This window comes from Equus caballus, chromosome 22 (genome assembly GCF_041296265.1).
Source record: "Equus caballus isolate H_3958 breed thoroughbred chromosome 22, TB-T2T, whole genome shotgun sequence".
In the NCBI taxonomy this organism is placed as follows: Eukaryota; Metazoa; Chordata; class Mammalia; order Perissodactyla; family Equidae; genus Equus; species Equus caballus.
In genome coordinates, this window is record NC_091705.1 from 15,788,586 (window position 1) to 15,815,984 (window position 27,399).

The window sequence follows — 27,399 nt, forward strand, 5'->3', positions numbered from 1 at the left end:
CTTTCAATTCATCAGAAATCTTGTCTAAAATATACCCAGAATACAACCACATCTCAGTACCTCCACCTCTATCATCCTGATCCATAACCTCTGCAGTAATTACAGTAAATTTTATCATCACTCCCATACATTCACTATTCCTTCCTATGAGATCTGCTGACGACAGGCATGGCCGTGTGTTTTCTTTAGGCCAGTGAAATGTGTGTGAAAATGATGTGTGCTGCTGCTGAGCCATCTTCAAGAGCCATCATGTGGTTCTGCCATGTCTCTTTCCTCTCTGCCATGAGCCCAGTGACATCACAGATTGGGGCTGTTCTTTCTGTATGGATTGCAGACATTTTCAATGAGAGCAACAGCCAACATGTAACTTGAGTGAGAAATAAACCTTCATGGTTCTAAACCATTGAGATTCTGGGGTTTCTTGTTGTTGCAGCAAAACCTACCAGAGGCTGACTGATAGAACCTTTTAACCGCTTCCCTGGTTCTTGTCTGCATATTAAATACCACAGCCATAGTGATTGCTCCTAAACCTGAGTCAGATAATTTCACTCCTTTGGAGTAAACCCTTCTTTGGGCTTTCATTTCACAGAGTGAAATCCAAATTCCTTATCAGACCTGGCACCTGCCATCTCTCTAAACTCATCTCCTTTTCCCCTTCCCCAATCTTCACCCTGATACAGTCCACTGACTTCTCTTGCTTTTCTTCAAATACACCAAGCATCATTTCATCTCTTTGTTCATTTCTTTCATTTCTTTGTTCATCTTTGCTACTTCTATCAGGAATACTCTTATCTGAAAGCAAGGCTTACTTCCCTAACTTTGGGGAGTGGTGGTTTCTACTCAAATGTCGTGTAAACAAAGTTCTTCTCCCGCCATCCTGCTGAAAATAGCATCCCACTAGCCCCTCTTTTCCTTCAGGACTTACTTATGTTGCCTTTAAGGCATGTGCCATATCTCCATGCACCATATTGTATGTTTATTTTGGTTGATTCTCCCCACTAGAATGTAAATTTCTTGAGGGTAAGCACTCAGTTTTCTCCACTGCTCTGTCTCTAGAGCCTAGGAAGTGCTAAGGTGCATTCTTGTTGCTTACTAAATATTTTCAGATAAATGAATGAACTCAACATTCTTAATAGAAAAGAAGCATCATTTATCTAATTGTGTTCCCATTTATTCTTCTATTGAGTATTTCAGAAGTCAGCATACTTTCTCCATAAAGGGCCACATAGTAAGTATTTGATGCTTTGCTGGCCCCATAGTTTCTATGGCAACTATTCACCTCTGCCTTTGTAGCCCCAAAGCAGCCATAGATAATATGTAAACATGGATGTGCCTATGTTGCAACAAAACTTAGTTTATAAAAACAGGTGGCAGGGGGCCGGCCCTGTGACTGAGTGGCTAAAATTCCACCTGCTCCACTTCAGCAGCCCAGGTTTGCAGGTTCAGATCCTGGGCACAGACCTATTTCGCTCATAAGCCATGCTGTGGGGGCATCCCACATACAAAATAGAGGAAGACTGGCACAGATGTTAGCTCAGGGCTAATCTTCCTCAAGCAAAAACGAAAAAACAAAAGGAGGAGGATTGGCAGCAGATGTTAGCTCAGGGTGAATCTTCCTCACCAAAAAAATAAATAAATGAAAATTAAATTAAAAACAGGTGGCAGGCTGAATATGGCCTGCAGAAGACTGTTTGTCAACCCTTGGACTGGTGTGATCATTAACTTAAGCAAAGCTTAAAACTTGATTGTAAGGTAAATGTAATTTTGTATTAAAGAAGTTTGAATGTTGATTCTACACTCAATATCCCAGTTAACACTTTCACGGCCAAAATTTCCAATCAAGATTGAGTCTTACATTAAAAAAAATCTTTCAGGGGCCAGCCCTGTGGCCAAGTGGTTAAGTTCACGCACTCCACTTTGGTGGCGCAGGGTTTCGCGGGTTCAGATCCTGGGTGCGGACACGGCACCGCTCCTCAGGCCATGCTGAGGGGGCGTCCCACATGCCACAACTAGAAAGACCCACAACTAAAATATACAACTATATACTGGGGGGACTTTTGGAGAAAAAAAAAAAGATTGGCAACAGTTGTTAGCTCAGGTGTCAATCTTAAAAAAAAAAAATCTTTCAAACATAAATGTAAATAACAGTGTAGTTAGTCTTTGATAACTTTTCTGAGGATGACTGCTGTCTTTGGCTATTTGAGAACTGCTCCAGCTGCCTTTAATAATGAAGGTTGACCGTAGACCGGCCCCATCAGCATTTGGACCAAAGAGAGGCAGTACTAAAGGTGAGAACCCGGCCCCCCTTCCCTTAGAAAGTGAGTGTTTTGTTCCAGGCCAAGCACCTATTTCTCTTTACCGTTGGCCAATGAAATATGAGTGTTTTTCTGGGCCTGCTCTCAGACTTGTAAGGAGCCCTGTCTCCCTCCCTCTTCCTAGCTCCCTGGGTCTGGTTCTTTCTTCCCACAGTGGGGAGGCTGGTGTGGCCTGAACTGCACCAGGGCTCTGGGGTTCTGAGACCTTCCTGTCTTGTGTCTCCTACTTCTCCTCGTTCCCTGCCTCTGGCCTTGTCCACTTCTGGTCTTGTGCACTTGACTTATGACACACCTCTCAGCTCCCACTGGGCCTCTAACCAAGGCCACGCTGTGTTTAATTTGCCGTGTAGTTTGAGCTTCTCGCCTCTTCCTAGAGATGAAGTGGATGCCAGGGGTTGAGTGTGGAGGGCACCCACAGCTCTACCATGGCAGCCTTACAAATGACTTAATTCAAGCCCCCGCCCTCACCTTGACTTAATGAAATCTCCTTACATATGTAATACCACAATCAGTATATTTATATAAAGGAAGCTAAAGTATAGCTTTTAAAATTTCAATTTTAACATCAAGAGCTAACATTTATAGAGCACTCACTGTGTGCCATGCATTGTTCTAAGCAATGTCTGTATATTAAGTAGGGTCAATGAATGCCTACAACAACCCTAGGAGGTGAGCACATTATCATCTCCATTTTGCTCATAAGAAAGAGGCTCAGTCTGGTAAGAGAGCTTCTCCAAGGTCTTGCAGCCAGTCAATGGGAGAGCTGGTACTGGAACCCCTGCAGTCAGCTCCAGAGCTGCATTCTTAACTTCTATAGGCTCCTTTCTCTCTTTTCTTCCCCTCCTCTTCCTCCTCCCTCTGTCCATCTCTCCCCATCTCTCCCGTAACTTTAGCCACCAGCTTAGGAAACCTTTTCAAACCTTTCAAACCAAAGAAAACATTTACTGAATTTCATCTAACAATTTTAGTTGAGAGCCCCTGAAAACTCCAGAAGTTCCATTGTAGGACCTCTGTTTGTTTTTGCCTTTGGAATACTTGGCATGGTGCGCACGATCACTGAGAAGGAGAGAACCAGTCCTAGGTTTGAAGTTTCGCTCTTTCATATGAGCTATCACCAGTGGACGCTGGATGTGAAAGTATCTTACTGCTCAATTGCTCCTTATTAAGTCAAAACCATTTTTCAGAGACTTCTAACACTGGATTCAATAATCTACAAACCATATGGCTCAATTACCAACCTCCAGTGGGAAAAACTGCCCTTGAAATCCTTTATCCTTGACAGACAACAGCAGGCTGTATTTCCACATCCGTTTTATGTGAGCATTTATGTAGCAGTTAAATTGCGTCCTAAATTATTATTATTTCTCTCAGAGAATGAAGCTTTATTTTCGGAAACGCTCCATTTAACCACATCCTCAAATTTAATATATTTCCATCATATATTTTATCACATTACCCAGTTTTCCATCTTGTACAATTGCTGGTTACAAAGGAGCTGCCTGAGGGGAGAAAAAGGAGCAGCTTGGGGATGGGGTTGGAGGGTGGGTGTCCAATGTCGGCAGGAAAGAGATTGAGTGGGAGCAGAGAGAATAAAGACCAAGTGGCGAATTACCATGTCACGACCATCAGAATGGCTAAGGCAATGAGGCAAAGACACAGAACAGCAGATATATGGGATAAATAATAAATAAATCTGGAGTGCAAAATAAAAAGCCCTCCACAAAGATGCTGAATTACAGCATACCCTCTTTCCCAGAACATAACCTTTTATTTTGGCCCATACAATAAATAAGTGGTAAACGCCAATAAGAACTTTCACTTTGGGGGATATATCACACAGAAGCTTTCCAGATTCCATCGACTGAGAGCAGACAAACTGTGTGACCTAAAAATGATGAACTTTTGCAATCAGTTTATTTTCCTGCTGCAATACACACTGTGGCTATAGATTATAGTCTAATTATACTGTGAAGGTCAGGTCCAAATATATGGGATAGCCCAAACTGGCAAACATTGGGAAAATCTTTTCACTGCCCATCAATATATTATAGATGGAATTTCACATGCAAACATAGAGAAAGATAGAATTCATTTATATGATGAATAGAGGCAAGAAAGACTAAAAATGAAGGCCATGCTATAATTTGTCTATTTGCTTTGGGATGGGAGCAATCATTTATTGAGCATCTACTATAAGCCAGATTCTTTTTTTTTTTAAAATATTGGCACCTGAGCTAACAACTGTTGCCAATCTTTTTTTTTTCTTGCTTTTTCTTTTACTCCCCAGATCCCCCCAGCATATAGTTGTATATTTTAGTCGTGGGTCCTTCTAGTTGTGGCATGTGGGACGCTGCCTCACCATGGCCTGATGAGAGGCGCCATGTCCGCGCCCAGGATCCAAACTGGCGAAACCCTCGGCCGCAGAAGCAGAGCGCGTGAACTTAACCACTCGGCCACGGGGCCGGCCCCAGCCAGATTCTTTTGGAAGTGCTCAGGATAGATCAGGGAACAAAACAAAGATCCTTGTCTCTGTGGACCTTACATGCGAGGAGGAGACAGATAATAGACAAGGAACATAATCTGTAAGTAAATTAAGCAGAGCGGTAGAATGTGGTTAAGTGCCACTTGGTAAATAGAAAAAATAAAGCAGTGGTGCGGAGTGGACCGGGAGTGTGGGAGTGGGCGTGATGGCTGGTTACAATATTAAATAGAGCGGTCCAAGTAGACTTCATTGAGAAGGTGGCATCTGAGAAAGGTTTCAAGGAGGTAAGAGGTGACCATGCAGATACCTGGGGGAAGAGCATTCCAGCAGAGGGAACAATCTGTGCAAAAGCTGTTAGGTGGGACGTTGTCAGGGAACAGCAAGGAGGCCAGTGGCATTGTAGTCAAGAGAGTGAAGGGGAAGCAGTAATGGGGGCTGTGGGAGGTGTATATGGATCGTGTGGGGCCTTGTCCCCCATTTAGCTTCTTACCTTTTCTTACAAAGTCACTGTCCACAGTGGTTTCTGCAAAAGCAGAGCAGGGCTGGGACTCGGGTGAGGCAAGTGAAGTGTCTTAAGGGCTAAATTTAGAGAGACACTCAATCTCAGGTGGCAGCTGTGCATTTACACAACCCTGAGAGTAAGCAGCTCCTTCAATTTTGCATGCAAGTTGCCTCACTTGTCTCACTCTAGTCCTGGCCCTGATGCAGAGAATGCCTGCTCTGTATATCTGTCCACAAAACAGGCTGGCTATCCTACTCCCCACGTTCATCCCCGCCCACCACCAGTCAGCCACATCCCTGCAAGAATTCTCTATCCTGCGAACGCACATCAGCAGGAAGCAGAGCTGGACAGACAACCACCAGGGAGATGAGTTTCCTGCTTTCTTTTGTCAACCCCCACCCCCAACTCTGGCAGGCAGAGAGAGGAAGCAGTATTCTGGGCTAGATTTAGTCTTTTAGTCTGTAAATCTGTCAGCAGGCGTGTGGATGTGGTTGAGAAGTGCTGCCTCTGGAGCCCGGGAATAGATGTAGAATCAGCTCGTGACTCTAGGATCACGGATGTGATTGAAGAATCACTCGTGTGGTCGAGTGCACAGGGACAGTCACTCTAAGCTGATTTTATGGCCAAGAAGCCAATGCTTCGCATAAAATAAATATGCCTTAGAATGTGCTTGGTGTTTGTCCCCCTCCCCCCAAACCACAAAGGGGCTCAAAGAATCTTGAAGATTATAAATTTTTAAGAAAATGTAATTGTTTCTCACATGGACTCTGAGGGGACAGTGAGAAGGGGAGTGGGCGGGCTCTCCTGGCAGTGGGTCAATGCACAAGACCATCAGTCCCTGAGCTCATAATGGTTCCATCAGGATGCTCTGTTTCCCTCTCCAGGATCATCTCCACCCATCAACAGACGGATGGGCCCAAATGGCACTCACCCCCACCCCACACCAGGGTCATCTGTCCTCCACTTTGTTTTAAAGAGACCAACTAGGGCCTTTAGGTTTAAAACCCTAGCCAGAAGGTTAGGGTTGGTATATTAACAGCTGACAAAAGACAATGGCAGGGGCAAGGGGTTGGGCGGGCACTATGGAAATGAAACAAAACTCCATTGATTTTTCCATTAAAGAAAACGAGAAGACCTTAAGAGTGTTCAATTTCAGAAGCAGACACAACGTTTAAAGATTTTGAGCAGAATTAAGGTCAACCCCATACTAAACTTCCTTGCAAAATTTAGTAAAGGGTGCCATTTTTCTCTAATTATTGTACTAGAGCCTAAGTTTAAGAAATCATGAAAAGTCAAATTCCTTAGGCATAACATAGAAAACATATTTTAAGGTGCTAAAGATATTACTTCTGAACATTTTTATTACTGTCAAATAGTGTACCTTTGATCAGGAAATCCATTTGTGTCAACTGAAACCTGGCCGTCCCTTGAAAATCTTGCTTCTTTTTTGTTGCTCTCCCAAGTGAGAGCTGTTTATCTTCTCACAACTCAAGTGCCCCAGGGCTAAAAGCTGAAGCATGGGATTTTTTTTGCCCCCATTGCTACTTTTGAAACATGACTTCTCAATCTTAGTTTTTAAAAATCCCAGTTTCACAAGGCAGCCAAACCAGCTTTTGCCACATCCTCACTTCTGCCATCTACTGAGCTTCCTTTCATTCAGCAAAGACTTTGGCAAGTGGCTCACTGTCTTCTTCATCCCAAACTTTGTCACCAATTTTGGTGATCTACCTCTAATTCATGCAGTAGTCTGGCATCTTAGCACTCTGACTTCCCCATATCCCCTGGCCTTGTCCCTACTCCACTTTAGCTTCCCACACACTTGGGCTGTGTTTTCTTGGTTGCTTAGGGCAAGAGTTGTTGACCTAGCAACAGTTCTGTCCTGACACCCAGGTAAACCAGGTAATGGGGTTCATGCCTTGGGACCTGTGCTGTAGACATTGTCCTCTGGCCCTTCTTCTCTGATTCCCTTCCAAAGAGGTGAGAAGCCTGAGTCAGTCAGGAGAATATGTCTTCTAAAGCCCACATATCTCCTTTCTAGATCACCTTTTAGGTATCTAGGACCCCAGATTTCCCCCACCCAAATGGCCCCAGGCTCCTGGAGATGACTTTTTTTGCTGGGGATGTGAACATAACTTGGATATTTGGGCTTGAGTATCCATTTGGATGAATATTAGGCCCTTCATGAGTTAGGATGGAGCCATGGATGGAGAGAGAAGGGAGATGAGCAGACACACCCTCATTCCTGGCTAATAAGAATGGCTGATGTTTTTTATCAGTTACAGCTTTGGTTTTTGCCTTCTGGAGAGGATTTATTAAGATACCCAATCATAGGATTAGTTCTGCTTACTGACAACACCGAATCCATAGCAAAACCCTGCATCCTTGAATCCTCACCCAAATCACCTACTATAAGCCCAAATCCTGTAAGTCTTCTCTAATCCACTGTTACTGAGACACCACAGTTCCCCATGATATGTGTGCTCCCTTGTTGCACAAGCCAATAAATCTGACTTTGAGTATGGGAGTATTCCTCAGGATCTTTGACTGATACATACCAATGTGCCAAAAGCTGGCATTTAATAGGCAATATTCCATTTTAGCATCACAGAACAGAATATTATATAATAGTTAAATAGTAGTAATTAATATCATCATCATCATAAGGAAGCAAACAAGCTAGAGGTACCTGCGATAATACTGATGAATCTTCCTAACAATGTGGAGTGAAAAAACAAGACACAAAATAATACATACCACGGTATGAATCCATTTATATCAAGTTAAAAAATTGGTGAAACAACATTATTTAGGGCTGCACATAAACTAGTATACTCTAAAGAAGAGCGAAGTTGTGATCACTGTAATGGTCAGGAAAGTGGTCATCTCTGGGGGTAAGGAGGTCATTCTGATGAGAATGGGTAGATGGGGTATTTCTAGGGTGTCAGTAAGTTTCTATTTCTTGATTTAGGTGGTAGTTACATGGGTGTACATTTTATAGTCATTAGTAAAGTAAACTGTGCAAATAAGTTGTATGTATTCTTTGTTATGTATGTTATACTTCACAATGATAAAATGCAAGAAAAAACAGAATGAACGCTAAATAGACAACTTCACTGATATTTCCTTTCGTAAGACAATTTCCTTAGATTTTGGTTAGCATGGACCAATATACCTGATGCCAGTTATCCATGGATAAACTGCTAAATTTTAGCCTATGAAATTGCAAAGGTGATTAATGGCCTATAGACTTAATTGTGACCCCTGGGACTTTCTATCTGAGGAGGCTTTACCTAAAGTGGTCAGGTCTCCTCAGCTGCCTCTCTTAGCAATATTCATTCACTCTACCTTGAAGGATATTTCAGTTGTCATGGTGAACCCATGGGTGATGACTGGTTCCTCTTCTGCGGTCCGTCCCTTCCAGCAGTCCAACTCTACGCAGCGACAACCAGACAGAAGCACTTGGCGGTACATCTCGACGGAGGAGTTTCCAGCCAGCTGGCCAGCTGTAAAACACCAACAAAATGAAGCCCAGAATCCCAAGAAGCAAGAAAGACATTGCTGGCTTCCTAGAAAAGCTCTTCAACATGGGAAAACAAAGAGTTGAAGAGCCTGAGTAGTTGTTTTCAGCCTTTCTTCTGCTTCAACACACCAGAACTTAGTGGCACAATCCCAGATGAAATGGTGGCTCTCTAGCAGCGGTTTCAGGGAAGACAGACTAGAAGGAAGAGCGCATTGTAACAATAACAATAACTCATGTTTATCAACTGCTTATCATGGGCCAGTTATAGTTCTTCAAACTACACGTATTACTATATTTAATCTTCATAAAAGTCTCTCTGGCACAACTAACTTTCTTTTAAAAAAATATTCAGATTCAGAAAACAAAAATGGCATAGACCAGTTCACTTGCCCAAGTTTCCAAAGCTAGTAAGTGGAAGATCCAGGATTATAACTTCAGAACTCAGTTTTTGAGTTCTAACTGCCTCCCTGTGAGGGAATATTGTTGACAGGCTATTCTATTATACAAGTCAACCCCTCCGTCATGTTTATCCAAGGCATAAACGCTTAGAAAAGCTAAACGTTCTCTTTTCAAAAGTGCTCTTTTGTAGGAATAAATTTAAATTTAATAAAAGAAATTCAAAAATTATATGCTAATGATTAGAAAACATTGTTAAAAAATGAAAGAAGATGTAAATAAGTGGAAAGACATCCCATATTCATGGAGCAGAAGACTTAATATTGTTAAGATGAGCCTACTCCCCACATTGATCTACAAGTTCAATTCCTATCAAAATTCTAGCTGGCTATTTTGCACAAACTGACAAACTGATTGTAAAATTCGTATGGAAATGTAAAGGACTCAGAATAACCATAACAATCTTGAAAAATTAGAACAAAGTTGGAGGACTCACACTTCTCAATTTCAAAACTTAACTACAAAGCTACAGTAATCCAGACAGTGTGGTACTGGCATAAGGTTAGATATATGGAGCAACAGAACAGAATTGCATGTCCAGAAATAGATCCTCACATTCACAGTCAATTGACTTAAACAAAGGTGCCAAGACAATTTATTGTGGAAAGAATTGTCTTTTCAACAAATAGTGGTATGACAACTGGATAGCCACATGCAAAATAGTGAAGTTGGATCCCTACCTCATATCATATGCAAAAAATCAACTCAAAATGGATTAAGCTTCTACATGTAAGAGCTAAAACTACAAAACTCTTAGAAGAAAACATAACAGTAAATCATTGTGACCTGGATTAGGCAACGGTTTTGTAGGTATAACACCAACAGCACAAGAAACAAAAGAAAAAAGAGATGAGCTTCATCAAAATTAAAATTTTTTGTTAGCGGAGCTGAAATATTCTAGTGAAGTGATGAGAATTGTAATAATCAAGGCACCTGAGAGGTCTGAGGGCAGGAATGGAAACTGAACCATTTCTGTTTCACATAAGAAGTCAATGGAAGATGCGAATTTCTTGATAATTATTTTTAAAAGTTTAATAATAAATAACTTTCAAAACAAGTCCACAATCAACATACAAATCGAAGTCTTTGGTTTCCCACATTAAAGATTTTCTCTGACTTATACTCTATTAGCCTCCATCACTTTATTTTAAATAGTCAATTAAAAGATGACATACTGATGAAAACTATCAAAATGACTCTGAAATGGACAAGATCTGCCCAGTGCAGACACTCAGGACAAAGACAATGGGATTAAGCCAATTGGCTTAATTTTATTTTTATATGCATGTCACAACACCCAACCATCAGCATAACAAAAGGATGACATTCTTGAGTTCTATAGAGCCCTAGAAAATGCACTGAAAGGCTGATTAAGAAGGTTTGCATAACCACTTTTCTCTATTGAAAAAATAGGGCATTTTAAACATACAAATGTGTTTGTAAAAGCAGAAATGCTGACAAAAAATGTCAAAAGTTCATGATGCTAGACAATCAATTTGCCGTTTATGATTGACTCCAAGTTTATTGTAATAAAGGTCTTGTCTGCATAAAGGGCAAGGGGACAGTGGGAGTGACGGGGAAAATCAGTCATTTATATGTTATTCTCAAGCTTAAGGGAGGACTACTTTAGCTGAAGGAAATGAAGAATTCAAAGAATTATCAGGTTAACTAACTAAAAATGCTACCTCCAGAAGAAAATTGCGCTGCTATTAAAGAGTAGAGCAGATTTTCTTGCATACTATCTAGGAAATTGTTTAACTATATTACTGGCTATATCCAGTATCATTACATAATGTGCAATCTTTGAGTCTATTTAATACTTTGTTGAGTGTTACCAACTTCAGTAGAGAAGTTGCCATGAATTTATAAGCTAAACAATGGTTAATGGTAGATTGAAGGAAATAAATCCTTAACCTACACTAGAATGTTCTATCATAAAAGATTCAAAGACTTTCTAGAAACATTTCTTTAGATTTGCTTGCAAAATTGTATTAAAGAACAAATAGAAGGAATTTGATGTACTTTTTGAATGTTGATCAGTTAGTTTTGAAAGACATGGTAAGCCCTGGGGTTGAGTTTGTGAGATGCAAGCGAATCTGAAAACAAAGAAAAAAAGCCTAAAGAATGAGAAGGCGTGTGTGTCTGTTGTGTTTACCATCCAACACCTAAGCCCAAAAGATCCCTCCAAGGTAAACTTGTTGTCTATTCTTAAAATGAATAATCTTTATTAGAAATGGAAGTCTCCCAAAGACAGCATATTTTGAGAAAACTCACATTTATCCATAATTGTCCTATTTCTTGGAGTGCATATTAGGTTCCCTCTGTGTTTTCCTTTGTTTATGGAGATTTTTTCTAAATATATGTAATAATATTCTCCATTATTCTTTCCTTTTCTGCCAAAAGCCTCAAAGCTGGTTTATTTTTCTTTCCTAAAATCCTAAGTCCTCATTATTTTATCCCATTTGCCCACTATATTTCCATTTGATTAGATCCAATAAATACAGTTTCTGGGGCCAGGGGATTGCCAGGGGTTAGAATTAATGATATGTCATGAGTCACTCAACCTGTGTTATTTCTGAAACTAGTATCTGCCATCATCTCTGCGTGGCTGTGAACACCCTCTGGAGGACATTCCAAGCCCATGATTGAAGTTGAGAGCCGAAGCTCCATCTCAGATTAATTCATAATACTGCCCCAAGTTACAGCTCTGAAACTTCTCACTTGACTGCATTCATTTTGGGTAGCTGGCTACATTCACTTGAGCTTTGTCTCAGATTACCCAAGGCATCCATGGTTGGAAGATACCAGAAAACTGAAAATAACAGTCCCTTTATTAACACAGGCTTCTGAGGAATTTTTCACCTTGCACAGGGTGATGATTAACTGTCTATATTTACCATTATTTATTGTCTTCAACTTCCAGGATAAGAAGTTTCCAGAATGTGATGCATTTGTTAATTCAGTGGCTTTCTTCAATAAACACTGTCTCCTTAAATAAGTGGAGATGGGGACTATGTTTCCTTGCTTTCAATGCTGTTAACAGCCATTCACGTAATTCAACAGCTACACTTGAGGGAACTGTCCAAAATACAGAGGCTACGTTGTTCATCTTGACCGTCTCTAGGGGCATTGATTTGATCTGATCTCTCTGTTCCATAGTATATGCCAGCTGCCCCAGTGAGACCATGAAGCTCGCTTGAACATAGATCCATTGGTCATGAGATGGCTTAGGTGAGAAAGTGGGAAAACAATTTTAAGCATATGCCTTACTGATTATAGAAGTCTCACCATTAGGATCTGTGCCCATTCCCAAACACAGTCTCTGTGGGAAGCAAAATACTGGTTGTTGGGGATCCAAAAATGAGGCAAGACATAGTCCTTACCCTTACCATTCAGGTAGGGAGGCAAGTTCAAATAAAATAGAAGGTTCTTATGTGGCAAGGAGTTTAACTCTCACTTCAATCTTATACTTCTGGTTGCCCTTTCTTTCTCTTTCTCTTTGCCAACAGAATATTCTATTTAGGTTCTGATATGCTTCAGGGTCCCCTCCCCAGCCCTGGGATAAATCTTAATTCTTCTCAGTCAGTCATAGTCGTTCTGTGCCCCATTTTAGTGATTAATGTGGGCATTGCTGCGTGGTGCAACTCTGGGCTACATCTAATAGGGCTTAAAGGAAAATCTACTGGATTGGGTAGGGGGACCTCACTCTTACAAAGGGCCACAAGACAAGGACTTTCCCTGTGCCACATATGGATATCATTTCATAGGGAGGCAATGTTGAGGATGCACAGTCGTCCTGAAACCATGAGAGGAGCAAAAAGATGGAAAGCACCTGGGTCTCTAATGACATCAATGAATTCCTGATTTAATCAACCCTCAGCTACTCCACTTCTGGACTTCTTATTGTGTGAGGTAACAAAGTCTTTAATATTTAAGCCATTACGTAATAGCATCCTATTACTTACAGCTCCAAATACTCTGGTTGTTTCAATTTATCTTCATTTTACAAATGAAGAAACTGAGGCTCAGAAGAGTTAATTTACTTAAATGCAAATTTAAACTTGGTCTGTTTATTTGCTAAGCTCAATTTCTTTCTATTCTACCACCCAACTTTCATAGGTCTTTATGTACTTTAAACCAAAAATAAACTATAAAAGGTTACATGTGCTAAAGGCTAAATGAGTGGGAGAGATGTGAAAAAAGGGAGTGACACTCAGTCTGGGTTGGTAGTAGATGACTGACAAGGGTAAATTATGCCTTGAATCATTTTTAGAACTTTTCTGCAGCCAAGAACATATATGTGAGAAGGGAGCTGAACAATTATTTGATACATTCAATCAGAAATTTAATGTATCAGAGGATAACTAAAATCGGAAATCTAATTTTTTCTAAGCTGAGTAAGGATGCTAATTATTTAGAAATATACCACTTTGCTTTGCATGTTTATATAGAGCCATTATCTCCTGAATGGTTTGGAGTATGGGAAAATTTATGAAGAGCTGAAAAAGTATAGGTTGAAATGAGTGCTTACTGTTCTGTCCTGAGAGAATTTTGTTTGGAGAGATAAGGGTATATTCCTCAAGGAAAAACAATAATTTAAAACATAATCACTACTTGATGCACTGCCAAGACTATCCAAAACCTTAGAATATGACCATCGTAATTAAGAATCAACTCATTCTATGCATATATTTCTCTCAATGTTCCGATTTATGTTTCCTTCTGGGTGTCTCGATGGTCAACAAAGGGGCAGTAATGAGTAGAGAAATAAACATAATGATAATAATGCATTGCTAAATTGCTTTGGTTTTTACACTGTATATTTAATTTTTACAGTCTCTTTGAATGCTCAGAAGAGAACATTCCGAATATCGAAATTCTCCTTATTTGAATTTAGAGTGGCATTTCTCAGGAATGCTAATTCTTAAAATGCTCTAAGAAAAGAAGTAGAGTGGTGATGGTAGGGGGAGGAGAGCTAGTCATAACTTTGATGTTTGAGAATCTGTAAGCTTTTTTCCCTATATTCAAAACATACTGTGGTAGGTGCCAATCTTTGTTCATATCTAGCATTTTTTGCACTCATCTGAGTAGGAAAACTTTCCTTTTTCCACCAAACACCCCTTATATGAAATGTTTCTATAGAAAAAGTTTCTACTTCTTCTGGAAATGCCTTTGAAGTATAAAAACTAACTCATTTTCTAAGTATTGATTTTAACATTTAATTGGATTCTGTTGGGTTATACATTGGTTATAATTTTCTTTTACAATAGTTTTAGTTGGCTTTGGGAAGTCTGAATTTTTATATTATTAATGTTTATATTTATGCAAAGGTCTCTGAGAGATAGGAGTTCCTCATTAGGTTTATCTATAATTAAAGCAAGGATACTAATAATCTCATATGAAGTAAAACCAAATTTTACCCATAAGTCAAAAGAAGATTTGAGGTAAAACCTAACGAGGCTGTATTAGAATTGATATGTAGTTTTTTGGGTTAATTATATGGAATCTCCTTAATTCCCCTGCAGGAAAATAAAAAACTTTGCTACTGGGACAAGGTAATATTGTGAGAATGTGGATTTATGTAGGGTACATAAAAACCTGGGTATAATAACACATGGCTTAGAAAAGTGAGCAAGATAAGTTAAAATAAACCCTAAAGATCAGAACACGATTTAACATAGGCAGCATAGTTTTAAAAATTGAATATTGGAAAATATATGAATTCTAATACTACTAGAAATTAAATAATGGAAGAAAGAATTGGTTTACCTAGTCGGAAACCAGGTACATCAGATGGTGGTGATATGAAGGCATTGTACAGAAATTTGGGGACAGCTATTCGAGCTCTTTCTTCATCAAAAAATAGTGGACCCTTCTCTTTCCCAGTATCTGACAGCTCCACATTTTAAGAACTACTGGCCCTTAATATGCTCACATCCCAAACCAAAGTGACACAATGGAGCCAAATTCTCTACCACATCTGTGCTTACCCAGTTATTCAGAGGGAGGGCAAATGAGTGCCTCTGGAAGAAATTAATTGGATTAAAAATCCTTAGAAAAATGCAGTTGAAAAAAAAACTGCAGAGAAAAACCGAACAGTATCCTGTAGTTTTATTGTTTGTGTTAACATTGAACGGTTTTCTTAGAGCTATTATTGTGTGGTCAGTAACGCAAATGAGTAATTATGTATAATTTGTTAGGTATCAAGATTGATAAAGGAAGCACAGCTATAGAACCAAGAATTTAAATTGGAAGATAGAAGTGCAAATATTTATGTGAATTCGTGCCATAAGAAGAAAAAAGAAAAGTATCTTTTCTTGCTTTGTTCACTGAAATGGTCCAGAAACAACATTCCATAGCGCAGGGTCCAAATTGTTTTCACCCAAATAATTTTTTTTTTCTCAATGAAAGGAACCAGGTTCATTGGGGGAAAAGTCTGATTCTATGTGTGGCACAAAGAAGGACAAGGTGAGCCTGGAAGATCTTTATGGGCCAGAAAGGAAGGACATTTTCAAAGATGAACGGGTCACGTCAAGAGGATATAGAAGCCAGCCTAAAAAATGTTTCCACTGACCAAAGCTCAGATAATTTGAGCATCAAAAGGAGAAGAGTGCCTGTGGTTGTGTGAACATACATAAAATCTGAAAACCGTAAGTCCATAATGATATGCAGAAAGAGAAAAATTGATATATTCTGAAAGAAGGTAAAAAGAATAGAACGTATATCCAGTCAATCTTGGAATTCATTCATTTGGGTATTATGGCCTCATATATTATCTGACAAATAATATAGATACTAATGAATTTAAATACATCAGTTGGAAGGCACATTTGGACTTAAAAAGGACCGTTAGTAAAATGACTGCATATTGTGACTTCCAGGTTGATGAAACCACACACAATGTCCAAAACTTAACTGAACATACATTTAAGTATTTTTAAGAGTCTTGTAGTCCTAAGTATATGGTAAATGCAAGATTCCATCATGTGCTAAAGTCATTAAAGTTATATTTCAAAGATCTAGAGTCTTAACTTGAGGTTCTGTAGACCCCCTCTAACTTGGATGGGAAAAAAGATTACATCTTCAATTTAAACATCTATGTGAAATTTAACATTCTCTTCAGCTATGCATGTAGGTCACAAATCACACTAGTATTAGCAGGACCCGTGACTTTGTCACCAGTAGAAATCACAGATATTTTCATATCATATTCCAGTTGTTGCAAATATCACAATAGATTATTTATACTAATCTTACATTGTGTTCATAAAAATGTATATCATAAATTTGTTAATATTTGTTAGAAATATTTCAGCTGAATTTATTTCCTCTTTAATCCTATTACTTTATTTTATGCATTTAACACGATGCTTAGAAAGTTCCATAGGCTTCACCAGACTGTCAAATAGGTCAGTGGTACCAAATAAGATTAAGAACCCCTGAGAATGAAAATAATGCTTTGTAATGGCTTATCAATTTGAGTGGGAGCTGCAAGATTTTTGTAGTAGGCCTAAGAAACTGAATCCAAGGAAGTGAGCTAAGTAGACACTCTTCTTTCGAAGTTACGAAACCTGTATTAGTTCTGAAACAGGGTAAAAATATTTTGACACTTCTCCCATTGAGAGCTGTGGTCCATGTCCCCTGTCTTTGAATCTGGGGAGGCTTGTGACTGTTTTGACAAATAAAGAAAGAAGTGACAGTATAGAACTTTGGAGGCTAAGTGCAAAAAGGCAATTAAGCTTCCTCCTCATTCTGTGAAACACTTGTTCTTGCAGCCATGAGCTGCCATATAAAAAGTCCACTTATCTTGGGGCTGCCATGCTGTGAGGAAGCCCAAGCCGCATGGAGAGGCTTCTTATAGGTAATGAGGTCAGCAATCTTGACTGAGCCCAGCTGTCGGGTAATCCCAGCCCAAGTGCCAGGCATGTTGATGGAGAAGCCTCCAGAGGATTCTAGCACCCAAGCTGTTTGCATCACCCCCAGGCATTCACTCCCCAGCTGAAGCCTTAGACATGAGAAAGCAGAGACAAGCCATCTCCTCTGTGCCCTGTCTGAATTCCTGGCATACAGAATATGGATCAAAATAAAATACTGGCTGTTTTATGCTACTGAGTTTGTTTTGTTTTGTTTTGTTTTTTTGCAGAGAACGGTTTGCCCTGAGCTGTTATCAATTGCCAATCTTCCTCTTATTATTATTTTTTTCCTCTTCAATGCCCCAGTGGATGGTTGTATATCATAATTGTAAGTCCTTCTAGTTCTTCTATATGAGCTGCTGCCACAGCATGGCAACTGACAAACAGGTGGTGTGGTCCCATGACCGGGAAAAGAACCCAGGCCGCCAAAGTGGTGATAGTGCTCAACTTTAACCACTAGGCCGTCAGGGCTGGCTCAATGCCACCGAGTTTTGAAATGATTTGTTATGCAGCAAGCAATGACCAGAACAGAGTTTCGGATGAGCCAAAAATGAATCTAGTTAGTTTTATGGCACGACTATCTCTTAGTAGATAATGTCAGTTGAAACAGAACAGGCCACCTGTAGCCAGATAACTATCCAGTTTTCAGGAAGAACACGCAAATTGTGTTCAACTGGCTGTAGAACTCAGACTATATGATTCTGACTAGATGGTCTCAGATTATGAGGAATCATCCTGAGATAGACTATTCCAGCTCTCTGGAGGCTACTTTGCTCTGTCCAAGAGTCCTTTCTATTCTAAGCTATTTTTCACTGAGTGTGGGATACCAGGCCAGTGCTGGACTCCATACCAACACAACATGCCTTTGAGCTAGGATGAGTGGACCTTCTTACGGAATTCAAAAGAAAAAACTGCTTAGTTGCCAGATGGCTGAAACCCGTGAAATTCTCACGAATATCTAGTGCCTGGATCTCCCTTGTCACTCTACACACAGCATTGCTGGTCTACGCTGCAACACAAACCACACACCCCTGGACAATGAGCACATCAAACCTCGCCCAAGGCATGGCGAGCATCTACAACGCAGAGATGCCAAAGGAGACCCCAGACCTCGGTTGTGTTGTGAGTCTTACGGTCTGGCTATCTCATATTCCTTTGGATGATGGACTGTGCGAAGCAGGAGAATTACATGGTTTTCAAAAAGCTTTCTTTTTAACCAGTAGATTTTTTACAAAGTCTTATCAAGGCTGGTAATTAGAGATCTGCCATGCAGAAAGTATTCCGCAAGAAATTTATTTTGATTATAAAAACACTTTCAGCTTACAACATTTTTATTAAAATTTTTTCTTATAAACCGTATTGAGATATATATACATACATATATTTACAACAAAGTACAGATTATCATTCACGGATCAATTTGTTTACGTCTAAGCCCTATTCCACCTTCAGCAAAATTAGCAATTTGCCCTGAGCAGAAGTTATTAAGGGCTTCAGAACCCTTTCCTGTAGACGAAAACAGTCCAGAGAACTAGGTAGGATTGTAAATGGCTTGAAGTCCGCAGAAGAATGAGTTCCGTTACACAAAAATTTCATTGGTCTGCAAATGGATACATTTTAGAAGACTTTAAACTTAGAAAGAGATAATGTTGTGGAGAAATGACAACATTGCTTCATAAACCTAAGGATATAACTTACGGGGGGAGCCCCTGGTTGTGGAACCCTACTGCTCAGAGGCACTTCACAGGAAACAAAAGAAAACACACCTTCACTTTCGAACAACAGAAAGTAGAAGTTGGTGAAATTTGGTGAGACTGGCTAAAGTAATAGTGAAGGAACTATAAATTCGTACCTGTGAGGTAGGTGTTGTGTGAGGAATTAATGAAATAGTGAGAAAGAGGCTGAGACATATCTTCATTCAAATCCAGTTTCTCAGGTGAAACGACTCCATTTTCTTCTCCACTCAGATAGCGCATGAATCCGTCCACTGATATCTGTCCTGGAGGAAAGGAAGAGTTAAGAAGAATGTGAATGTATTCTTTTTATGGGTTGCTGGTATCACGTTGCCTTAGCGTGTTTTTCCAGAAAATTCTGGTAGCATCCAAGGTAGAAGACAGTGGTCACAATTGCATTTTAATATGGAAAAACAGTAGTCTAGGATCACACTATCTCCAAATACCACAGATAATAGAGAAAATGTGGTTACATGAGCCTCACTGACTTTCATAGGATTTCAATACTTAAACACCAATCTCCTGTTTTGTTTTTTTTTTTTTGTGAGGAAGATTGGCCCTGAGCTAACATCTGTTGCCAATTTTCCTCTTTTTTTTGTTCTCCCCAAAGTACATAGTTGTATATCCTAGTTGTAGTCATTCTAGTTCTTCTTTGTCGGCTGCCATCATAGCATGACTTGATGAGTGGTGCGTAGGTCAACACCCAGGATCCGAACTGGTGAACCCCGGGCTGGTGAGGCGGAGTGGGCAAATTTAACCACTCAGCCAATGTGCTGGTACCAAATCTCCTGTTTTTAAATATAAGAATGGTTATCAACTTTATGGATGAACACCAAAATATTATTAGTGCTTATATCTGGATAATAGAATTAGTGGTGAATTTCCAAATTTTCTATTAGGAATTTATCTTACTTTTATAATCAAAGAAATTACTTAAAATGAAGCAAAAGTGTTTTCAAAGAATGATCTTTTCTCTGAAACAGAAAATAAAGAGGACCACAGATGAATCTCTCCTGGGACCATGAAATCGAATGCTCATAGAAAAAGGTCTTTACATTTCTCATTTAGAATGACTTTACTTCAAATGGAAGAAATATGAGTTACACTTTAGTTCAGATAGATTCTATTTAGATTTTTTCTTTTGGGGTTATCTTTCTGAGGTGACTAGCACTACATAATGAGATAACTCTTTATCTTTATCATATTAATCTTTGTAGAATACATAGAAAGAGAAACTTTAACAATCAAAGCTTCAAAAAAACAGCACATTTGTGGGTAGTAGAGACCTTGCCAGGAAATGTTGGAGGGTAGCATTTCTCTTTTTCTTGTTGAAACAGTTTTGTATTAATATAAAAGTGGTATACCTTCATTGAAGAAAAATTAGGAAATGAGATGAACAGGGAGGAAAAAGAAATCTTTTTCTCAACATGCCTAACTCTTCTTTCAGGGCAACTACTGTAAAAATCTTGAAGTGTATCTTTACCTTCCAGAAAAAAAAGTGTCATGTGTGTTTAATTCTTTTATGAAAATGCAGTCATATATATATATAAGTATATGATTTAGTAACTTATGTTGTTTGTATTAACTGAACAATATATTATGAACATTTTCATGTGAAAATAAATATTTAACTAAAACATATACTATATATTTATATTTTATAAATTAAAAATATATAACCATAACTTGACTGAGTCATATTCCATTATCATTGAACATTAAAGTTGTTTCTAATTTTTCACTAGTATAAATGACATTGCGTTGAATACTCTGGTAGTTAATTTTTGTACAATCTATTAATTATTTTCTTAGGAGGATTCCCAGAAATAGAATTGCTAGTTCAAAGACTTTGAAGGCTTTTAAGGCTTTTAGTACATGTGACCAATTTGCTTTCTGTTGAAGTTCTAGCGATTTACTCTTTCACCAATGGTTTTCCTTCTCTTCACCCCTATACCAAACTCATACGTAAAAACACAGTCTCTCATAATCTAATTTTTATTAATTTGAGCATTATTTATTCTTGAATGGTAAGAGGTGTGTCATCCGTAAATGGTAAAGCTAGCATTGACTATTTACCATAGTGTAAATCTTTTCACATCCAATAAATTTCTCAAAATGACTGATGAGTACTTTTCTCAATTTTGGAAACATTATAGCTAAATCACCTTTCATATTTTCCAGAAATAAAGAAAGAAAAAGAAAGAAACTTGGTTTGGCTCAGTTAACGAGAAGAGCTGAGTTTTATGAAAAAAAATTTTTCCTAAACAAACTTTTAAATAGGAACAATTATCTGCATTATAAACTCCTTAAAAATAAACTCTAACATATACCTTGATAATTTCAATAATGATAAAAGAGCTAAGATGGTCTCTTGTATTAGAAATAAGAAATATGACATAAAGGTCCTCACACTGGCATACCTGTGTGACCAATTTTGAATAGATGCCATAGTTTGTCTCCAAATAACCATCACCAACAACATGATCCTTCCGCTCATGTGGCCACTGATGAGGTCACTTTGGTTAGTGCCTTTGCAGCCTTCGTTTTAAAATTTGTTTACAGTGGAATGCATATATCATTTCAGATTGGTTTCGATTTTTGGAAACAAACCAAAGTCAGTGCCACTTAGGGCCAAAGCTATTTCAATAGATGGCTTTTAAAACTATGTTAGCATCTAAAACACATTTGGAGGCTTTTTTTTTTTTTTTTTCCTGAGGCAGATTAGCCCTGAGCTAACATCTGTGGCAATCTTCCTCTACCTTATATGTGGGTTGCTGCCACAGCATGGCTAATAAGTGGTGTAGGTTTGCACCTAGGATCAGAATCCAGGCTGCCAAAGCAGAGAGCACTGAACTTAACCACTACGCCGCAGGGCCAGCCCCAGAGGTGATTTTTTTTTTAATCTAATTTCTTTGTAGTCTTTTTTCTTTCTGTGACAAGTCCATTTTGTCAGCTTCTTCTCAAACTAGGCTCCCTCCTTCCCTCTTTCTCTTCCTTCTCCCCTTTCTCCTTACCTTCTACTCATTTAACAAAGATTTACTGAACATCTGCCATGTGATGTATACACAGACAAATACAGCGCAGTAAAGCACAGCCTTTGCTTCTGAAGAGCTCACAATCGAATAGGAAATAAGACCATTCACACATGGAGAACCAGGCATGCGCTCCTCCAAAACAGGGTGTATATTCGTATCTTCGTCATCCCTGGAATCTACCATGATGCTTTGTGCACAGTAGGTGTTAAATCAGCATTTCTTTTTGATGATTAGTGATTCAAAATAGAAAATAATTTCTTCTGAAACTGGAAGATCACCAAGGATAGCATAATTTTGATTCTTTTATCTGATTAGGTTGAATCATATGAAATTGCTAATGTTTGGCATTTTTAACCTATGCAAATGACAATTTCATACAACTCAGCCTCTAACTTGCCTCTTCCTCAAGGGACAGGCTAAATGTAAGTGTCTTTAGGGGCCAGCAAAGGAAAGTAATGTGACTGTGGAATAATGTGTGCCCCAAAGCACTGTGGGTATGTGTACACTTCTTCTAAAGGCATGCAAATAACAACAATAAAATACTGTGTGACCAAACATATCATCTTATGGTGCAAGATTTGACCATGAGGCTGCCAGTTCGTGTCTGTTATCTTGCAGGAATAAATATCCTTCGGTCTGATCAGCAACTTTTAAAAGCAATTAAAACAAAACCTACGGCAAGAATGACAAATTAATGTTAACTTTAGTGTTGATTCCCATTTATTGCATCTAATGCCTTCTGAACACTTGAGCCACGCTTGTGATTAATTTTGATGTCTGTCATAGGTGAAAACAGAAAAGTGGAGGTATACAAGCTATATATTTGATATTCTCAAATAAGGGCATTATAATTAAGGTCAACTTATACTTGGCAACATACCAAAGAACACGTGTTGAAGTTTTATTTAATTCATTAATGAGGAAACCAAGAAGATAAGGCTATTTCAAAGGAGGCTTGAGACACTGATACGTACATGTGTGCGTGTGTCAGCAACCCCTCAAAACAAAAAAACCCCAAAACCTATAAAAATATTGCTAAATTGAATATAAATCTGGTTAATGTCCTATGGGTCACTTAAACATAATCTTTGGGTTATCTTCTCTACCTTTATTAGTTAATGGGAGTCAAAGAGTTTAACACAATTTTTAGCATAGATTAGAATCAGTTAAAAAAAAAACAGGAGTTAGGTGAATCAGTGTTTGTGAGGATTATTTATAATTAATTATATTAAATAATTTAAAAATCTCCAGTGAAGGAATTTACCTAACCTTGAACAAGAACAATGAATGAGTTTGGAGGGCAGTTCAGAGTATGATTGCAGACTGAAGGAGAGCAGACACCAGCGAGCAGCTTTTCAACCACAGAGCTTTGCCTTGCTAACTAAAGGAGCAATTGCATAAGACTTTTGAGGCATCAAACGACTAGGCAGAGATATGTCAAAGTCAAGAAAAGCCGATGAAAAAGTACAGATAAGGTATAGTAGATTTGTAAGTTGCAAAGTGTCAGTAAAGGGGGTCAGGAGTTCAGCTGAAAAAATGCAGATGTTTGGCAAATGAATTAGCCTAAAAACAGCTGGAATATTGCTGGTGCTATTCACTTGAATGCATCAGTCTTTTTCCATCAGCTTTGCACGGTGTTTGCAAAAGTGCTTACAGTTTTTTTTCTGGTCCATTGAGGAGCATAGAAGAACGGAAATCTTTGAGAATTGAGATAGGATAAGCATTGCTTTTCTAAACAAATTAGTAACAGCACAAGAAATCCAGCTTCCATTCCTGCAAATAATAACTGATCAAGAACAAATTCCTCAACCATAGGATGAATAAATTATATGGGCTCTTAAGTCTCTTCTAGCTGTAGAATTCTATGAATTCAAGTGGTTTAATACAAAAGGATGATTACTAGCTAAATTAAAACAAAATGTCCCACAGTAAAATGAGATTATGAGACATCAAACCACAATTAAAACCAACGCTACAATTTTCTGGAATAAAATCAACAAGAAGAGAAGTTAAGTTCAGAAGGATAAGGCCAGCTGACAAACGCTAAAAATAAAGCCGCTTACATATTTTCTTAATAAAAGATTGGTATGCTTCCAATTGGACATGTCACTCATAATGGAACCTAAAGATCTTTATTAGCATATATATTGTTTGAACCACTTAGAGCAAAAGTGAAAAGATCTGAGTTCAATGGGGAGGAACAATCTTCAAAGAGATGTAAGAGGAAAGTGGCATGATAAAATGATGGTCCCCAATGGCCATTTATATGTCTCCTCATCCTTCAGAAATATTTTTGCTGCAGAGAAACTCTCAAATGTCACACAGCTTTGCAAAAATGCCGTGGTCAGCAACAGTACCTCGGCTTCCTTTTGCTTCTCCCCTTCCCTGGGGGGGATAATGACTGAGGCTCCACTGGAGGCCTCCTGAACATGTCAGGAAGATAGAAATTTGAACTTCTGCTGTGACAAAACGATACCCTCCAGGGATGTTTTAAAACCGTGCAGTGTATCCAGTGACACTCAACTGGATGTATTTCATGCTTCCAAGTGCATGCAAAGGCCCACGAATATATCACTGGGGTACAAGCTACTCCAATGCCTTCTCTAAACCTGAGGCCATCCCATGGGCCTTGGGAACAATTAAGAATGAGGAAGATCTGTGACCAGAAAAGGGAGCTCTGGAGAATAGAACAGAAGAATGGGAAGAGATTTGTGAACTGGTTCTCTCATCCTTTCAGCTCCTGATCCCTTGGTCTATTGACTTCTAGAAACCTACTCCAACAGGACTTTCCAGCTTGACTCTTCTGTTCCAGGCATCTGAGAAGAGATGTTTCAGCTCGAGTCTCTCCATGAAGAACAAGATATCTTGAACTTACCCTGGAGCTAGGGAACTCCTTTTTGGTGGTGATTAATGAATATATTTTTAGTGAGGGCCCAACTCCATGTGCCAGGGATAGAGAATAACCAAGGATTTGTCCATTCGAGTCCTGACCTTCAAGAACTTGAAAAACTACTGTGTAATATCCCTCTTTGATGCCTTTTGACGTGCAGTTCAGGTTTCTATTTATTTAGTGTAGTTTTTTAATGCACATGTAGCTGAAGAGTTTGGAGTCAGAGCAAGGTGCCCACTTAGCAGATAAACAAACTAACTTCATGTTGGCCACAAAGAAGCCCTCTGGCTTCTTAAGGATGTAAATTTCAAGAATCCTCAGAAAGGATCCACTCATTTTGTTCCAGTTCTGCTCCAGTTTCTCTTTCACTTTTCTGCTGCCCACATCTTGCAGAACATGGAGGAAAATCAGCCAATTTTGATTGCTGATGGGCTGAATTTAGAAGGAAGGAGAAGGGAGGGGCTGAGTGTGGCCAGTGGATGGAGCAGCCAAGGTACAGTTAAGAAACCCCCATCTTATTTGCTCTTGATGCACAGATACTGCTGCAGGAGATGACTACAGGGAAACAGCCTGGTCTGGAAGCAACTGGCAAGGGTTGTTTTCTAAATTTAGATCTATTTCTATAGCTGCTGTCCAGAACTGCTTCTGCTATGATAGCTAGTAGAAACAAGCTCCCTCATTTCCCCTCGATTAGAAGCAAATGCTTCCAAACCTTTTAGTTGATGCTTTTGGTATTTACTTCTATATCTCAAAATAATATGCTTGTATGACTATTTTTTGACTTCCCACCATGGGAGATGAAGATATTGCTCTTTCTTCTTTCTACCCCAGAGTACATATACACATTCTTCCCAGCCTTCTGAGACAGCTATATTACAATTTAGTTAGATGTGTAATCAGTGCTTATTTTATCATCACTACATATTCTGTTCAGGGCTGAGTCATACAGTAAAACAATGATTATTTTTCTTTTAATGCACAATTTTTAAGTTTCCCTGTAGTTAATATGTCTTGTTTTGTCATTTGCTTCATTTCTTTGCACATATCTCTAATCCAACTTCAAACTCGCCACAAGTTATCCAAACCTCTTTGCAATATGTTCAAACACAATAAATGTTTTCCAGTTTCATTTTCTTGAGGGTCTTTCCTGGAGTCTTATGACCTGCTCCAATCTAGATTGATCAATTTCCATTTCTTTTACTTCTCTTCTTTGTTAAATCTCTTTTATTTCTGTATACCATGTCTTCCTCTTTCATGGTTAGCTTTTTCATTTTAGTCGGAGAACGTTTTTCAGTAGCTTCCTGAGAAAGTGTTCATGAGTGTTCAATTTTTTGAACCTTGCATATGTAAAATTGGCTTCACGACACTTGCATACTTGATTGCTAGTTTAGCTGCCTATAATATTCTAGGTTGGAAAAATTATTCTTTTATATTTTTGTGGGAAAATTTGCTTCATTGTCTTTTAGCTTCTAGTGTGGTTGTTAAGAGGTTTGAAGACTTACCGATTTATCATCCTAAAAACTGATATGTGGCCTGTTTTCTGTTTGTTTGTTTTATCTTTTTGGAAATTTCTAGCATCTTATTCAGTTTCAGTTTTTTGAACTTTCACAGTGATGTGCTTTGGTATAGGCTTATCTTTATCCCCTGTGCTGGGTACTCTTTGACTTCTTTCAGTCTGAAAGGTATGATCCTTCTGTTTGGGAAAACTTTCATGGATTATCCTTTTGATAATTTCCTCTGTTCTCTATTTCTGAAATATGATTTGGCAAAATTTTACATCTTTATACATTCTCTCTCCAATTTTTCATGTAACTTTTTTGCTCTACTTTCTGGGAGATTTCCTCAACTTTATTTCCAACTCTTCTTTGAGGCTTTTGTTTCTGCTGCCTTCTTTTTAATGTCTAAGAACGAGTTTTTGTTCTCTGATATTTCTTTTTAAAATACCATTCTGTTCCTTTTTCAGCAGTACAATATGTTCTGTTATCTTTCTACGGAGATATTATTATATCAATTACATTACTTTTAATATTAATAAAATTAATATTAATTAATTATTAATGATAATTACTATATTAATGATATATGTATATGATAACTCTTCTTCTCACTGCACTGTTTTCGCCAAGGTTACCTTTTTTACTGCTTATTTCTACTTTTTCAAGAAGTTTTCCTCATACATCTAGTAATTTTTAATTGTTCACATTTCAAACTGGGGGACTAAAGAGCTGATTGGATTTTTAAACGTATCTGGTAGTCTTGAAAAGTATGAGAGTTCATAAGGCATCATTGTAGAGGGCTCAGTCTTTGTCTCTTTGGAGTAACCCCTAATAGCAATACTGTTAGTTCATTCTTCTCGGGCTGATCAGAGTCCTGAGAGAAGATCTGTTTAATCACTTGCAGGAGAGTAAAGCCCTGGATGCCAGCATTCTAAAGCCAAATGGTGGAAGAATGCTGGAGGTCTCAGCACTCAGTATGTTTTTGATCACTTTATCTCCTTGTTTTAAAGTGGCAGCCCTCCCTTCACCTGGGCCTGTGTCAACCTCAGTCTTCTCC

General features: G+C 38.7%; 1 protein-coding gene across 3 annotated transcripts in view; it reads right to left on the bottom strand.

Annotated features, from left to right (window-relative positions):
* Positions 1-27,399, bottom strand: part of PLCB1 (phospholipase C beta 1) — a 668,292-nt gene that overhangs the window by 157,593 nt on the left and 483,300 nt on the right. For all 3 annotated transcript variants that reach the window (XM_023626130.2, XM_023626131.2, XM_070247468.1), the window contains exons 10-11: positions 19,041-19,187; positions 8,645-8,802 (exon numbers count right to left, since the gene is read on the bottom strand). In XM_023626130.2, the coding sequence (XP_023481898.1) occupies positions 8,645-8,802; positions 19,041-19,187 (305 nt within the window). The remainder of the gene's footprint in view (positions 1-8,644; positions 8,803-19,040; positions 19,188-27,399) is intronic.